Consider the following 17,107-nt stretch of genomic DNA (forward strand, 5'->3'; position numbering starts at 1 on the left):
ACACTCCAGTCAAACAGTCTGGAGTACAAAGCAGATTTCTCATCCTCCCCCTACTGATGCCCACAGGTGAGCCAGACCTTCTACATCACCATCCTGCCGGTGGATGATGCGGTTCCCATGGTGACCAGCTTGGGGCTGCGGGTGCAGGAGGGCGTCCGTAAAACCATCACAGAGTTCGAGCTGAAGGCAGAGGATGCCGATACAAAGGTGTGTTCGGACATTCATGTAAAATGGTTCAAGAGCACCTTATTGGTCATTGTTTCCTTATCAGTATTTCGTTTACATGACGGTCTTGAATTTTTTTTACCATTATGTTTTTTTCTGTGTGTGTACATTCATGGAGAAAGGTACAAATTTAAGACTGCATCTAAGTTAAAATGATCCCTAGTTTTATTTTTTGATCTGCATTTTGTTACAGAATGTGCTTATTTTTCCTATTAGAGAGCTACACATGTACATGCACGTGTACTCTTGTGCTGTATTACGATACAGTCTGTGAAAGTTGTTGGATAATCGTCCCCCCTCCCCATACAGGAACAGCAGGTGATGTTCACCATCACCCGCCCGCCCTACCACGGCAAGGTCGAGATGACCTCTAACGAGGTCACATACCGCCGCGTGTCAAAGTTCACCATGACGGACATCTACGAGAACCGGATCAGCTACAACCACGACGGCAGCAACACACAGGAGGACAGCTTCGAGTTCGCGGTTTCCGACGGAACAAACCCCGACTTCACGGTCGAACTGGACGGGCGGGTTGTCACGACGACTGCACCACAGGTGGGGAAGGCCGTTTACATTACGGTTGGGTCATTTTTAATTTTGGTGGTCGTTTCTGGCTGTCAAAGGCTTCCCCGTTCCAGGGCGGAAATTTGCTTGTTTGGACGAACGAAAAGTTCATGTCAACCGTCCAAGCTATCAAAATTTCTTTTGGAGAACCTTTGTGGGCAGGTAAACTGCCCCTATGGCTAGAAGCTATGGAACTGAGTGAGAGAGATAATGAGTGAGCATTTGTTCATGATCACTAATAACACTGTGTTTATGTTCCCCCTTCAGACCTTCCAAATGGGGAGGTGTAAGGGGTTTGTGTAGTTACAGGTGGATTGTTATCACCAATAACAGTGTTTTTGTATCCCCCATCAGACCTTCCAAATGGGGAGGTGTAAGGGGTTTGTGTAGTTACAGGTGGATTGTTATCACCAATAACAGTGTTTTTGTATCCCCCATCAGACCTTCCCGATCGAGATCCTGCCTGTGGATGACGGCACGCCGCGGATCGTCTCCAACCTCGGTCTGCAGTACCTGGAGTATGTGGATGGGAAGGTGAGATGTCAATCAATCAATCAATCAATCAGTCAATCAATCAATAAATCAATACATGTAGTATGAGGACAGGAAGGTGAGAGCTGTCTGTCAGTCAATCAATCAATCAAACAGTCAATCAATCAGTCAATCAATCAATCAATCAATACTTGTTGTATGAGGACGGGAAGGTGAGAGCTGTCTGTCAGTCAATCAATCAATCAGTCAATCAATCAGTCAATCAACCAATCAATACCTGTAATATGAGGACGGGAAGGCGAGAGCTGTCTGTCAGTCAATCAATCAATCAATCAATCAGTCATTATCAATCAGTCAATCAGTACCTGTAGTATGTGGAAGCGAAGGTGGAAGCTGTCAATCAATCAATCAATCGGCACCAGAATATGTGGATGGGAACTCATCCAAACTATCAATCAATCATTGAATCAAACATTCAACACCTTGAGTATAGGCGAATGGAAAGCTTAGATGAGGATTGCTGTAAGGTACAGTAGTAGTTTCCTGTGCCATATTTATCATGCTAAGCCTTTGCTTACACAATCTCTCGCTGGCTGGGGTTAATGACCCCCTCCCCAAGAGGCGGCAACTGTAGGGCCGTTACTAGCGCGATTTTAGTCAGGCCACATGATTATCAGTCTGTAAAATGTGATTTGTACCTTTGAATAGACTGTGTTGTACAGAATATGGATATAAGCAAGGAAAAGTTGTAGATATAATGGCAACTAACTAAACATCAAATTGGATACTTTAAGGTGCTTAAGGTTAAGGCAGGGCTACATTTAAACTTTTGTTTATTTCAGGCCATGAATATCATCAGCAAACGGGACCTGAAAACCACCGACCCGGACACAAAGGACAGTCAGCTGGTGTACACGGTGACCTCACCACCTAAACATGGCCGCCTGGAGACCGTGGCACAACCGGGCACTCCTGTGTCCACCTTCACACAGGGTAAGTTCAGTGTGGGTCGTCTGGGAACGAGGTGAGAGTGGAGACCATCAGGAGCACACAACTTTGCTGTGTCGGCACTTGCTTCTGTTAACTCAAACCGGATAAGCTGGTGTGTTACACCGAAGGGCGGTTATGCTGGCTATATAGATACAGATACAGAAGCTGGTGTGTTACGCCGAAGGGTGGTTATACTGGCTATATAGATACAGATACAGAAGCTGGTGTGTTACGCCGAAGGGTGGTTATACCGGCTATATAGATACAGATACAGAAGCTGGTGTGTTACGCCGAAGGGCGGTTATACCGGCTATATAGATACAGATACAGAAGCTGGTGTGTTGCGCTGAAGGGCGGTTATACTGGCTATATCGATACACTACAGATATATGATGGGTAGCAGGGAAAATATTTTTGCTTTTTCAGCTCAACAGTCTTAATGAAAGTTTGTGTTTTTCAAGAACTTTGTACTAACGATTACAACATGATTTTCCAGTTTGCTGTATTACTGTATTCTTTTTCATAAGCATTTCGATACGGTAAGAATTGATGAATGATACTAGTAGTTATGGTAGCAATGACTGATCTCAATACTTGCACAAAAATCTGGTTTATATCAATGAAAGGATAAAACAGATGTCAGGTGGTAGTTACAATCACATGGCAGCAATGACTTTGATGAATGAAATGTTGCCATTTGCAGAGGAGGTAAACGTTGGGATCGTGCGGTACGTTCTGGACGACGATGTGACGGGGAAAACCAGCGACCGGTTCATGTTCGAAGTGGCGGACAGCAAACCCAACGTCGTCAAGGGCAACGTGTTCCGGATCCGCTGGTCGCTGCTCAGCTTCGAGCACGTCGCGTACAACGTGAGCGAAACGGGAGGAACCGTCAGTGTCACGGTCAAGAGAACAGGAAACCTGAACCAGGTAGGCTCCGCTGATGATTGTCCTGCAATCTGTTCATTCTTTTTCATCAACTGTTGGTTTTCCTCCACCTTGTTTAAGTAAATCCATTATTTTTTTTTCTGCTAGACTGTTGTTTATTAACCATCAGCATGCTGGGGTAGGCTTTTGGGATCAAAGTTAAAGTGGGAAGACTTTCCATCACAAATTACAGTGAAACATGGAAAGCATTTCAGGCAGTTTAATGAAATTCAGCTGTGTAGCTTCCAGAGCTTCTGTTATGCATAACACTGCAATGCAAGTTTTCAGCAATTTTAACTTGAAATTCGATCCAACTCAAGCCCAGAACCGTCTCCTGTTGAAAATCCCAGTGTTTGTGTTGATGTTGATGTTTTTGCCCTCCCCTGGACAGTATGCCATCGTGCTGTGCAGAACGGAACCGGGAACGGCCACGTCGTCAGACAAGTCCGGAGCCAGGCCAGGACAGTTGGACTTCGTGCAGTATGCCGGGCAGGTAAGCACAATCCCTTTTCGCATTCTAACAAACCATCAACGCTGTCTAGCGATCGTGTACGGTAAATTCAGGTAGGTTTACAGTTTGTGGCATATAAAAATTAGGAGCTTACAGTGTCAGTGAGTTTGCAGTTGAATGATATGTTAGCAAAGCAATGAAAATACTCCACATTTGCCATGATTTTACAAGGGAGAAGTGACTGAAAACCCCACAAAATTAAAAGCCAGGTGTGAATATTTAAAAATTTACAAGAATTGGTCTCACCAATATGTTTACATTGTGGTCTCATCAGTACGTTTGCATGTTGGTCTCCAGGTGCAGTTTGACGAGCGCGAGGACACGAAGTACTGCACGATCGTTATCAACGACGACAGTGTGTACGAGGGTGTCGAGAGTTTCGGTGTTGAACTGAGCATGCCAGCGTACGCGCTACTCGGGAAAACTGTCCGGGCCACCGTTAATATCAACGACACCGAGGACGGTAGGACAATGCTGGTTGCCACATCTTCTACTTGTAGCTCAAAAAACGTATAAAACGTTTTTGCTATAACAGAAACATTCTCTGCTACACTGCTAACAACATGTGTTTATGTTCCACTCATGCCTTCCGATCTGGTACCAGGGTTGCTGGTGTAAGTCACTCCATACAGCTTTATATACTTAAAATTCATTGTATAATCAACAGTATTAAGCTGACCAAATGTGATGTTTTGTTAAGATAACGTATGAAGATATACAGTATATATTGTACATATCTGTAGCTCTTGCTTTGAGATACAAGTTTATTTTGTTTTGTGGTTTCCTACAGAGCCAACTGTGGCGTTTGTTCAGAAGATGTACCACGTGAACGAGAGCGCCGGGTACCTGTTCGCACCTATCAAAAGGACAGGTAGGAGCTCCCTCTTTCTGTTTCCCTTTCAACTTGCTGATTCTGATAGCGCGCGTAGTCCAGTGGTTAGCGGCCTTGCCTCTGGAACTAGAAGCCGTGAGTTCGATTCCGGCTGTGTCGCTCACCCGACATGCACGCTACCGGAAAGGGTTGCAGTCCTAAGGACGGGACGTTAAGCCGTGGTCCACTGTTCATTGTGCTTGTCAAAAAGAGCTAGGGGAATTCCCCGTACAATGAACCTGTAAATACTGTACATAGCGTCTGTCCTCTCTGTCACGACCAGTGGAAGACTAGCTCTTCAGTGAGCTAAAACTGGTTCGAGATCACTTTCTTTCTTTCAGATCTATAGTTGTGTAGTAGGCCGATGTTGTCCTGCCCACCTTTGCAAAAACAAACAAGATGCAAACATTTGACAGACGTGCAGACAGACATTCATTGGTTCTACCGTTGATTGCCATTCTCTCATTGGTTGAGCTGCTAACAGTGATTGACAGTCAGGATCTGTCTGGTAGTTACAGTGGAGGAAGTAAGTTTTTTCACTGTAGCAACCTATATTTTCTAGTAGAATAATCAATACAACTATTGTGTTGAAATAGATGGTGATTTAGCTGGCTCACATTTTTCACAACCGGCGTAATGGCCAAGTAAGTGTGTGCCTCGCAAAGTCGTGAGGTGGATCCTTGGCCAATTTATACCAAAGACTTAAAAACTGGTAAATGCTGCTAAAATTTCTCTGCTTAGCACTCAGCATCTGGGAAAGAGTATGGTAGTTAAACAGAAATGTCCACCACGAGTAGACCCCTGCAAGTGATTGCACAACGCTGTTTGGCCCAGGGTTACAGAAGCATAAATGGGTGCCACCCATCGCACCATTTGGTGTTAGAAGTTTGACGTGTTTAATATTTTCCCCCAGGTGACCCGAGTGGCACGGTGTCGGCAGTCTGCTACACGACGGCGCGGTCAGCGCAGGGCAGCAGCCTGAACCGGCTGGAGTCGGGGTCCGACTTCCGCACCCGCGGCATGACCGATCAGTTCCGGGTCATCTTCCCTCCAGGGGTCACGACCTCTACCTGCGATGTCAAGGTCAGCTTCTCTATGATCACTAATAATCACGTAATGTTGATAGTTAGGTTCAAGTTCAAGTTTTCCTCCCACAGCCTGTAGACAACACTGAGTTTGAGTAAAATTACATTGTGTGTTGTTTTGTTGTGTGGGTGAGATGGCCACTGTATATCATAAGAAATGTGTTGTTTAATTGCATGGTAACATAATCCTCACATGGCTGCCCCCCTCCCCACAGCTTGTTGACGACAGAGTGAGTTTGAGAGAAGGAAGAGTTTGCTGTGGCCACTGTAATAATTATCAAAGGTGTTGCTTCAACGTACTTCTTACATGGCTGACCCACCCACCCACACACACAGCTTGTTGATGACAGAGTGAGTTTGAGAGAAGGAAGCATAACTATGCTGTGGCCACTGTACATGTATATCATGTTTTGTTTTATTGCATGGTAACATATTTCTTCCATTTTGTTGTTTTCTTGTGTGGTAACGTAATCCTCACATGTCCGCCCCCCTCCCACAGCTGGTAGATGACAGTGAGTATGAGGAGGAGGAGGAGTTTGAGATCGCGCTGGCCGACACGTCCCTCATGGCTCGCCTCGGAGACACCAGCAAGGCCATGGTCATGATCGACGGGCCCAACGATGGTCAGTTTCCATGGCAACATTTTTCCTAATTTTGACAGTTTTCGCAGATAAAAAATTTGCCAGATTTAAGGACAAAATGTACACACAAAGACTGTAAGTCTAGGAATTTGAGAAAGTTATGTCGACTCAGTTGTGTTGGAACCTAGAAAACTGGATGAATTGGTATCTTAGTAATGAAGTTGTGTAGAGAATGAATGAATGAATGAATGAATGAATGAATGAATGAATGAATGAATGAATGAATGAATGAATGAATGGATGGATGGATGAATGCATAAACAAGGGAATGAAGATATAAATGAATGATTTTGTGGTGTCATGCAAAATAATTACCCACTGAATTACCCACCCCACTACAACAAACTTTGAAGTTACATGACTATGAAATTATGCATTTTGACTGTTTTCTCTGTGTTCCAGTGTCCCACGTGTTCCTGGCCGAAGGCAGCTTCACCTTTGCAGAGGATGCTGGGACAGTTGACATCGAGGTGGTCCGCCAGGGCACGGACCTATCCCACAGTTCCCGGGTGTGGTGTGCCACGCGCCTGTCGGACCCCGCCTCTGCGCGGCCTGGAGAGGATTACGTGCCGAGCTCAGCACAAATCACCTTCGGACCCGGGCAAACCTCACAGGTATGCTGGGGATGATACTTTCCTGTTTCTGAATCTGAAAGTATTACCATTGCAGGCTGTCTGAAGTTGGAGGAAAAGAATGTGTACAATGCTGCATGTTCACAAATAAGTTAATGACATTGTCAGCATTTTTTCTCAGCCTTTGTTCATTTGTTTAGGAACTTGTAAATTGACTTGCTTTAGTTTCAGATGTGTTGTTTTTGGCTGTTGCATGCACAAGGTAGAATGTTGAACTTTTAGACCCTAACCATGTGTTCACCTGACAGACCTGCAGCCTCACGATCCTCGACGACGTCCAGAACCCGAAGATTGAAGGGAACGAAACGTTTGTCGTGTTTCTCAGCTCTGCGGTCGGCGCAGAACTCACCGAACCGTTCCAGGCGGTTGTCACCATAAACGATACGATTGTGGACGGTAAGTGACTGTGCGGTCGTTGGGTGGTCGCCCCGTTCCCATAGTAATGGCAGACCACAATCATCAGTTCACTTTCTTAGTTCTTTGGAAGAGAATTTAGGTAAAAGTCAAACAAGAAACTTAGATTGAATCTCACAGCAGAATTTTTGCCTGAGGGAAACAGGAAAGTTGAGTGCAGGTAAATATCATGAGTTAAGCTCAGTCTAGGAAGGTCTGATTTGATTCTGGTGTGATCCTAACTATTTTTGTGACCTTGTAGTTCCCAGCATGCAGTTCTCCGGGTCAGAGTTCACAGTGGAGGAGTCGGAGGGCGTCATCCATGTCCCGATCACGCGGACGGGCGACACGTCGTACGAATCCTCCGTACGCTGCTACACGCGCCAGGGGTCAGCTCAGGTCATGATGGACTTTGACGAGCGGCGGAACACTGACGACTTCCGGGTCGTCTTCGCTCCTGGTGAAAAGGTAACGAACTTGTCTTGATATATATGACTTGACTTCTAACGGAGAGGAGCAAGGGGCCAGTCCCTGGCCTAGGCACTTAGGCAGGCATATTCATATATTATTATCTGTGTAAAGGGATTCTAAAAACAAGGGAACAGGGGCTCTGCACCCTCATGCCCTGACCATGCGCCCCTTACCCTGGGAGCAGATCCTCTGGCAAGCAGAATTAGAAGGTGAAAATTAATATTGAGTCAAAAGAACTTCATTGAATAACCTTCCATCTGGTGTTCCCGTCTCAGGAGAAGAACTGTACCGTGTTTGTTTTGTTATACCTCAGGAGAAGAACTGTACCGTGTTTGTTTTGTTGTACCTCAGGAGAAGAACTGTACCGTGTTTGTTTTGTTGTACCTCAGGAGAAGAACTGTACCGTGTTTGTTTTGTTGTACCTCAGGAGAAGAACTGTACCGTGTTTGTTTTGTTGTACCTCAGGAGAAGAACTGTACCGTGTTTATCGTCGAGGACGAGATCTTCGAGCCGACGGAGGAGTTTGTTGTGCGGCTGGGTCACGCGGAGGGGAACCACTGGTGCGGGGCAAAGGTCGGCAAGCCGAACCGGGCCGCCATCACCATCACTAACAACGAGGACGGTAGGGTCAAATATCTCGCATTTAGATTCACTTTCAAATTGGCTTTAATCAAGCAGTCATATTACAATCATCAGCACGGATGGACTGAGTTATTTTTATCATACCTGTTTTTGTGCTATGGTCTTTATTTTCGAATGGCAGATAGCTTTTGACATCAGGGAAAAGTGGTATTGGTTTAAGACCCCTGGTATGCATTTTCAGAATTGCAGGGGCATTTGTGTGAAAAATTGTGGAAGAGGATGATTTAAGAAACGATTTTAATTTCCACATTTTTTGTAATCCTTTTCTGTTGACAGTTAAGTTTCTAGATCACTGTATCGTGTAGTTAAATCTCATTAGAGCCTGATTTCCCATGGTCCTCTGCAGCTCCCACAGTGCAGTTCGAGGTGAGCGAGTACAAAGTTCGTGAGCCGACCAAGCCGGACTCCATGGCGACGGTCACGGTGAAGGTCGTGCGTACGGGAGACTGTAACGACACGGCCGTGGTCCGCTGCAGCACGCGCGACGGGTCAGCCACATCTGGTGATGACTACAGCCCAAAGAGCCGCATCCTCAAGTTCAAACCAGGTAACATTATGTACAGTGTGCCATGTGTGTTTGAATTTCACTTAAATTTTGTGTTTTCATAATTAGTCAATCCTAACTATTGAGCTTTAAGTAGTTATTATGGTCATTGACTTGCCCCCTCCCCCCAGGTGTGAGGTCGCTGGAGTTCCCAGTTGACATCCTGTATAACGACCTTGCCCCCCTCCCACCCCAGGTGTGAGGTCGCTGGAGTTCCCAGTTGACATCCTGTATAACGACAAGCCGGAGTGGCACGAGTCCTTCAGCATCATCCTCGGACCCGACGAGCCAACCAACGCTGTGCTGGGGAAGGTTGCCATGGCAACGGTCACCATCATGGACCGGGAGGCTTCGGGCAGTCTGGTGCTCCCCTCCTCACCCATTGTAAGTGGTACAGTCCAGTTTGGTGCTCCCCTCCTCACCCATTGTAAGTGGTACAGTCCAGTTTGGTGCTCCCCTCCTCACCCATTGTAAGTGGTACAGTCCAGTTTGGTGCTCCCCTCCTCACCCATTGTAAGTGGTACAGTCCAGTTTGATGCTCCCCTCCTCACCCATTGTAAGTGGTACAGTCCAGTTTGGTGCTCCCTTCTTCAGTGGTACAGTCCAGTTGTAATTATTTAGAGCCTTTCATTTACCAGATTAGTAGATTTTAAACATGACTTAATGCATCAATTATGGTGTACTGGTATAAAACCATCAAAACTGACATGTTCGTTCTTGCAGCTGGTGTCCCTGATGGACTATGATGATGTGGAAATTGCCCAGGAGAAGGGAAAGGACCCCTCGCCAGGATACCCCCTCGTCTGTGTGACGGTAAGTACACCCTGCCTGGATACCCCCTCGTCTGTGTCACGGTAAATACCCCCCTCGTGTTTAATGGCTCTGCATTGAAATATTCTTTCTACATCTTACAAAAACTTTCCCCATATCCATGATGATGCATGTACAAATGTAGATGACTTGTGAACTATGACATGACTTTGACCTTGTGTCTTGTTCTATCCAGCCCTGTGACCCCAGGTACCCCAAGTACACGGTGACCTCTGAACTCTGCCAGCAAGCCGGCATCAACGAGTCCATCATCACGTACAGCTGGGAGGTTGCCATGCCAACGGACGCCATGGGAACGAGACAGCCGTTTGAGACGGTAACGGACACGACGGTTTACACACGGACTGATGGGAAGGTTTTGGATAGTCTCTACTTCAGCAGGAGGTTTGTTTGTTTGTTTGTTTGTTTAGTAAATACATCGTGTACTTGATTACTGGTCCTCCTGTTGTCTTTTTCCCTGTTGTCGTTTTTCCTGCTTCTCAGTTCAGCATTCAAAATAAATGTGCCACTGTGCCACTCAATAGTTTTGCCAGTTAGTTTTAGAGTAAAATTTTTACAAATTAGAGTAAAATTTTTTTTTTTTCAACTTATTTTCATATTGTAATCATATTATCTCAGAGTCTGTAATTTGCACTCAATGACCTTTGATAATTTCAGCTTAAGGATCGACACTACAGTAACTATGAAAGAATTATGTCTTATCTACACACATACATGTATCAACCCAGTTGTCATGGCAACCACATCTATGAGCCCAGTTGTCATGGTAACTCCATCTATCAACCCAGTTGTCATGGCAACTCGACCTATCAACCCAGTTGTCATGGCAACCCCATGATGTTTACTGTAATCCTGCAGGTTCCATGTGCGCTGTGTCGCCCAACCGGTGGACGGGTACGGCCACAGGGGCGTGGCTCTCCGTAGCAACATCGTTACCATAGGAACGGAGAGCATCTGCAACACCCCTGTGAAGGCGGGCGTGTCGCGAGGGTTCCAGGCGCAGTCGTTCATCGCTAACCTGGAGTACATCGAGCCGGGGAAACTGCGACATCCCAACCGCCTGCACATCAACATACAGGTATGTCTGAACTGCTGTCCATGTGTTTGTTTGTAATATTTATCTAATGTTCATATGTCCTGTCTGGTCCCCCACCAGGACGGCATGGTCCCGCTGGTGTCCATGTGTTTATTTGTTATGTTTATTTGTTATGTTTATTTGTTATGTTTATATTTGTTATGTTTATATGTTTACCCAGGTTCCCCACCAGGACGGCATGGTCCCGCTGGTGTCCACCTTTCCCCTGCACAATCTGCAGTTTCTCCTCTCCAAGTCTGTTTACCGCCAGCAGCACGTCTGCTCCAACCTGATCACCCCCCGCGAGCGCAATGGGCTGACCCAGACCGGTTTCCTGGACGCCGTGCGTGACGATGACATCCTGGCGCGGACCGGCTACGCGCACCAGTTCGACGAGGACCTTCGCGGGAAGGAGGCCGTGGAACTCTACAAACACCTGGACCTGAAGAGCTGCATCTGGAACTTCGATGCCTACTATCACATGACCGAGTTGATTGACATCTGCGGAGGGTCGGTAGTGACGGACTTCCAGGTTCGTGACGAGGCCAAGTCGTACCTGACGCTGACGGTCCCGCTGTACGTGTCATACATCTACGTTACCGCGCCGACGGGCTGGGGCGCTCTGGAGCATCACACAGAGATGGACTTCTCCTTCTTCTACAACACCATGCTCTGGAGAACAGGTAACCTCAAACTTTAACCTTCGAACCTTAACCCTTAACCTTCTCACACAGAGATGGACTTTTCCTTCTTCTACAACACCATGCTCTAGAGGTCAAGTAACCTCAGCCTTTAACTTTCGAACTTTAACCTTCCCACATGGAGATGGACTTATCTGGTGTACCAGCCTTACTGTTGAAGTCCTTGTTCCAACTAGTTACAAACTGGGAGACCCTGGTTCAGGTCCTATGTTTAAGGAGGTGCCTTCAGTACCTTTTAGGGAACTAGTACCTTTCAGCACCTTACCTGTAAGAAAATATTTTGCTACTGAAACAGCAAAGACTCAGCTGTCTGAGCTATGTACCACTAGGCACTGAATGAACAAATACTTGTAAGTAGGGTTTAACCCAAAGAAAGCATCATCTATAATGTCTTGAACTGTTCCTGCAGGTCTTGAGACGGAAGGAGCGCTGAACGGACACCTCCAGGTCACGAGGATCCTCATCGGCGACGACGGACGTCTTATCATCGACTTCAAGACACAAACCAAGTTCAGAGGTCAGCAGGCTGCACTTCTTCTGTCTGTGTTTCTTGGTGACAGTATTGAACTAGATCCCACCAGAAACAATAGGAAGCTTGCTTTTGTTATGTGTTCATGAATAAAAAAGAAGAAAAAGGGAACCTGGCATCATCAACTGAAAGGGCACAGACAGCATGTGGCGAGGACAGACAGCTAACTTACATGCTCTCAGAATGTTACCTATTAAGACCTACATGATTAAACAAGCATTAACAATCCTGTCTATAGTAACCACCTGTCCATATAGACCAGTTTGTAATTATGAAGTACTCTGAGTGGTCATCTTGTGTACTTTCGATTGTACTAGCTTATACATCATAATGTTGTAGAAGGGTCTCATTATGAAAATCATTGTACTTTTCCTGTATGATTTAGTTTTGAATTTCTAAAATGTTTGACTTCTCCCAGGCCAGTACGTGACCTCTCACCCGACCCTCCCGGGTTTCGAGTCTCGCGTGATCGCGCCGCTGGCCGTGAACACGGAGTTTGAGCTGGAGCTTCTGTGGAGCCAGCAGACGTTCGACAGCCCGCGGCAGATCTGGCGCGCCCGCAGCGCCTACAACCTGAAGGACTACTCCGGAGAGTACGTGGTCGAGCTCATCCCGTGCACCGTCAAGCCCACGCAGGCGTACGTGTTTCCTGGGGACAGCTCGCTGATGTGCACCGCGCACCAGACTGAGAGGTGGGTACAGAAGCATAGACACACGCAGACACACAGACACAGACAGACAGACACACACACACATTCACACAGACACACAGACACACACACACAGACACACACACACACACACACAGACACACACACAGACACACACAGACACACACACACACAGACACACATGCACACACACACACACAGAAGCACACACACACAGACACACACACACAGACACAGACAGACAGACACACACGCAGACACACACGTGATCGAGCTCATCCCGTGTACTGTCAAGCCCACGCAGGCGTACGTGTTTCCCGGGGACAGCTCGCTGATGTGCACCGCACACCAGACTGAGAGGTGGGTACAGATATGCACAGACACACACACACACACACACACAGACACACACACACACACAGAAACACACAGACACACACAGTCACACTCATACACATAAACATTCACAGATGCGCTGGTGTGCATCACGCACCAGACTGAGAGGTGGGTACAGATGGGTACGCACAGACACACGGCCGGTTCCCGTGGTCTACACGCTCAACGCATATCATACATACCTGCTGTTAACCTTCTCCCTGTCTCCGTTCGCAGGTTCACGGTGCCGATCGCGTTCCAGCAGACGAACCGGCCGGTTCCTGTGGTCTACACGCTCAACACAGAGTTCCACCTGCTCAACAACGAGAAGGTTTTCCTCACTGACCCCACCAACAGCAACCTGCTGCCACAGGAGCTGGACTACAGGGGGGCCTTCTCACGAGGTGAGGGGGTCTTAGGTGCTTAGGGGGGTCTTGTAACAAACAGCATCCTGCTGCCTCAGGAGCTGGACTACAGGGGGGCCTTCTCACGAGGTGAGGGGGTCTTAGGAGGGTCTCAGGTGCTTAGGGGGGTCTTAGGTGCTTAGGGGGGTCTTATAACACAGCATCCTGCTGCGTCAGGAGCTGGACTAAAGGGGGCCTTCTCACGAGGTGAGGGGGTCTTATGGGGTCTCAGGTGCTCAGCGAGTCTTGGGGGTTTTAGATGCTCTGTAGGGTCTTGCACCACAGGATCATGTTACCTCATGTCTGTTTCCAGGCCAGACGATCTTCGGGCGTGTCCTGTGGAACCCTGAGCAGGACCTGAGCTCGGCTTACCGGCTGCAGATCGAGAAGGTTTACCTCTGTACCGGCACCGACGGCTACATCCCCTTCTTCGATCCCGACGGAACCATTTACAACGAGGGGCCGCAGTATGGCTGTATCCAACCCTCCAGACACCTCAAGTACAGGTTTCTCCTGCTGGTAAGTACTAAGTACTGTATCCAACCCTCAAGTACAGGTTTCTGTTACTGGTAAGTACTAAGGACTGTATCCAACCCTCAAGTACAGGTTTCTCCTGCTGGTAAGTACTAAGGACTGTATCCAACCTTCAAGTACAGGTTTCTCCTGCTGGTAAGTACTAAGGACTGTATCCAACCCTCAAGTACAGGTTTCTGTTACTGGTAAGTACTAAGGACTGTATCCAACCCTCAAGTACAGGTTTCTGGTAAGATGTCCTCGGGAGACTTAAGATGATGTTTAATATTTTTCTCTTTAATTTTTTTCTTCTCATTTTGCCCATGCATGTTTCCAGATTGTCATCAAGCAGAAAGCCCTTATTTTGTGGTATATTTTTGTCAAGATTCTGGCATGCTGAGAAAATTGCTTGACGTAAGATAAGGGAAATGGAGTTCAAAGAAGGAAGCAATGCCTACTGGTTGTTGCTTGCAAGTTTTACCATTTAGTGAAGCTGGTGAGTAAAAGATTTTGTCCAACCATGGCTGTGGTTTTTCTTCAGGACCGGTCGAACCGTGCGCGGGAGGACCGGTACTTTAACCAGGTCCCGTTCGAGGCGCACTTCTCACAGGACCTACCGGATTACACCACCATGTCGGACCTGGCAGGAGTGGACGGCTTCATGATGAAAGTTGATCCCCTCTACAAGGTAGTTTTGCGTTTTCTCAAAGTCTTGTACTTGTTTTGTCTTTTTGTTGAATTGCTTGTTATGTGGTGTAACAGCTGGTACATGGCCCAGAACCTAGAGGTCCCGGGTTCAAATCTGTCCCCCTTTCTCTCAGAACCTAGCTTTGGTTAGGGATGTCTGTTGGATAGAACGATAAAAGGAGGTCCCGTGTTTGAGGAGAGCCATACCCCACACACATACAAGAACCCGCTACACTTATCAAAAATAGTAGGGGTCCTTCCTGGTGTGAGTGGATCAAACCTTACAGTCTAGTCTCCGGGTCGACATCTTGAAAAGATGACAGTCACCTGTTATGTCAATCCTTCCACAGATTTGGTAAATCTCAAAAATGGATAAATCGCATTTTCTTAAGTTTGTGTTCAAATTCTTTCCTTCCCTCATATAGGTGGAGGCTGGCCACCAGTGGTACCTGCAGGTGATCTACATCATCGGTCCGCAGGGCATGATGCCTCGCTTCCGCCGCTCCGCCGGCCTGGCGTTCCACAAACGCGACGTCTCCGACAACCACGTGGAAAACCCCGCCGCGGGGAGCAGTGACGTGAAGAACGGGACCAACATGCGGTCCCTCCGGCTGTACTCCGACAGTGACGGGCTGTCCAGCAGCGCGGGGGCGGTCGCCGCGTCTGTCACGGTCCTCCTGCTTCTCCTGATCATCATCATCGTCGTGTTTGTCGTGTTCAGACGGCGCCGGCGCGAAGGTCGTCAGGACAAGAAGGAGAAAACGTTTGACAACCTGAGAATGGACATCATGAAAAGGTCGGGGGGCAAAGGTGAACCCTGTGGGAAACTGGACAGCACGCCGGTCAGCAGCGTCAAGGTCAAAAGGGTCAACTTAGAGGTCAAGGTCAACAACAAAAGTGTATCCAAGGGCACAGAAGTATAGCATGATATCTTACCTCATTTTGCGTGCCAAGATTGTATATTGTAAATGGACCAAAGGACTATTTTTTGTACAATATTTTGTAGCCCGTGAAGGCCCAATTGTTGTCATGTATAAATGTTTGTCATTCCAGTGTGTGAGTGAGAAGAGCGATTGTTGTTTGTGTGTATTTTATAGTCTTTTATTGAAAATGTTGTGCCACAAAAAATCAGTTCTAAGTTATCCTAGTCGCCCATACTTCTCACTGTATCCAGGAGCTGATGTCAGGTCATGCAAGGTTGATTTTAAAATAGTTGATACTGGTCTGGGAAATGTTTGGTGCATTTAGATTCAAGACGAGAATACAGATCTACTTGGACAGTATCTATGGGAAAATGTTGATATAATCAGATCTGAGTCTTCCTTATAGCCCATGATTTTGCAGCATTGTTTCCTCACCCTTTGCCTTCAAATGTTTGGAAACAGAGGACAAGTTTTGCATGGTCCAAAGACAGACGATCTGAAGTAACATGATGTTTTCTGGACACGCAGGCCCCAAAGTGGTACTGTGTTTCAAGATGGTACAAAAATGACACTTTCCATACTATAGATCCTTCCATCTCCAGGGTACATGTACCAATGACCAGGTAGTGGTTATGGACTTGTCTTGTTATTTATTGTTGTCGTGTGCCAAACTCAGAGGACCTGGTCAGGAACTGACTGGAGGTTTCTTTCCGTTTAAGATTTTGATGTTGTCATCATCAGGGAGCTTGTGGGAGGCAGTTTGAGTTGTTGTATTTCTGAAATGTTTCCATTTTTATCAACCATTGTACATAAAACTTGCATTGTTGTCACCCTCGGACTTATATTGGGGTGGTGCTGGTAGGTCAGAATCATGTGTTATTTTGTAGCCAAGTCATGCAGTATTCTGTGTGAGAAAGCACTTGATGATTTACTGCTATTTTTGTACGACTGCCACATGGCAAGCATTTACAAGTTTATCTGCTGGTGTACCATAAGTCTTAAAACTTTTGCGCTGGTTTTATTAATGATACTGCAGATATGCATTTCTAATGTTACTACTACTACTGTAACTGTTACAGTAACTGTACCTGACAATCGTGAATATAAAATAACATAACATGTACACCTCCTTTTCCCGCCATAAAGAACCAACGTAAAAATAAATAAATAAACTGTATTCATACTAGGTTTGTAGCAACTCTTAGTACACTAGTCAGGGATTTTACTATTTACCAGCATATACGTGTATGTATGTCCCTGGAATAGTAACTGTATGTAAATATCATGTAGTAACTTTACTTGGAGAATTATGTAGTCACAAGAACTGAGCAACTCTTGTATTTTTAACTTGACGCTTCTACTCTAACTTAAACCTGCATGTACTACACTGTACTGTACAAAGCCTGT

The 17,107-nt window shown here is 46.5% G+C and overlaps 1 protein-coding gene across 1 annotated transcript in view; it reads left to right on the forward strand.

Moving 5' to 3' along the window:
• Positions 1-16,202, forward strand: part of LOC118411892 (extracellular matrix protein FRAS1-like) — a 97,946-nt gene extending 81,744 nt beyond the window's left edge. The window contains exons 46-71 of the mRNA XM_035814384.1: positions 67-207; positions 535-783; positions 1,234-1,326; positions 2,127-2,277; positions 2,978-3,204; positions 3,593-3,694; positions 4,010-4,175; positions 4,503-4,583; positions 5,497-5,666; positions 6,168-6,291; positions 6,712-6,923; positions 7,190-7,337; positions 7,597-7,802; positions 8,271-8,427; positions 8,794-8,994; positions 9,188-9,375; positions 9,715-9,804; positions 9,998-10,206; positions 10,681-10,900; positions 11,079-11,580; positions 12,008-12,115; positions 12,546-12,819; positions 13,411-13,577; positions 13,891-14,096; positions 14,632-14,778; positions 15,203-16,202. Of these exons, the coding sequence (XP_035670277.1) occupies positions 67-207; positions 535-783; positions 1,234-1,326; positions 2,127-2,277; positions 2,978-3,204; positions 3,593-3,694; positions 4,010-4,175; positions 4,503-4,583; positions 5,497-5,666; positions 6,168-6,291; positions 6,712-6,923; positions 7,190-7,337; positions 7,597-7,802; positions 8,271-8,427; positions 8,794-8,994; positions 9,188-9,375; positions 9,715-9,804; positions 9,998-10,206; positions 10,681-10,900; positions 11,079-11,580; positions 12,008-12,115; positions 12,546-12,819; positions 13,411-13,577; positions 13,891-14,096; positions 14,632-14,778; positions 15,203-15,700 (5,037 nt within the window). The 3' untranslated portion in view covers positions 15,701-16,202. The remainder of the gene's footprint in view (positions 1-66; positions 208-534; positions 784-1,233; positions 1,327-2,126; positions 2,278-2,977; positions 3,205-3,592; positions 3,695-4,009; positions 4,176-4,502; positions 4,584-5,496; positions 5,667-6,167; positions 6,292-6,711; positions 6,924-7,189; positions 7,338-7,596; positions 7,803-8,270; positions 8,428-8,793; positions 8,995-9,187; positions 9,376-9,714; positions 9,805-9,997; positions 10,207-10,680; positions 10,901-11,078; positions 11,581-12,007; positions 12,116-12,545; positions 12,820-13,410; positions 13,578-13,890; positions 14,097-14,631; positions 14,779-15,202) is intronic.
• The last annotated feature ends 905 nt before the right edge of the window (positions 16,203-17,107 follow it).

Source organism: Branchiostoma floridae, chromosome 3 (assembly GCF_000003815.2).
Source record: "Branchiostoma floridae strain S238N-H82 chromosome 3, Bfl_VNyyK, whole genome shotgun sequence".
Classification (NCBI taxonomy): domain Eukaryota; kingdom Metazoa; phylum Chordata; class Leptocardii; order Amphioxiformes; family Branchiostomatidae; genus Branchiostoma; species Branchiostoma floridae.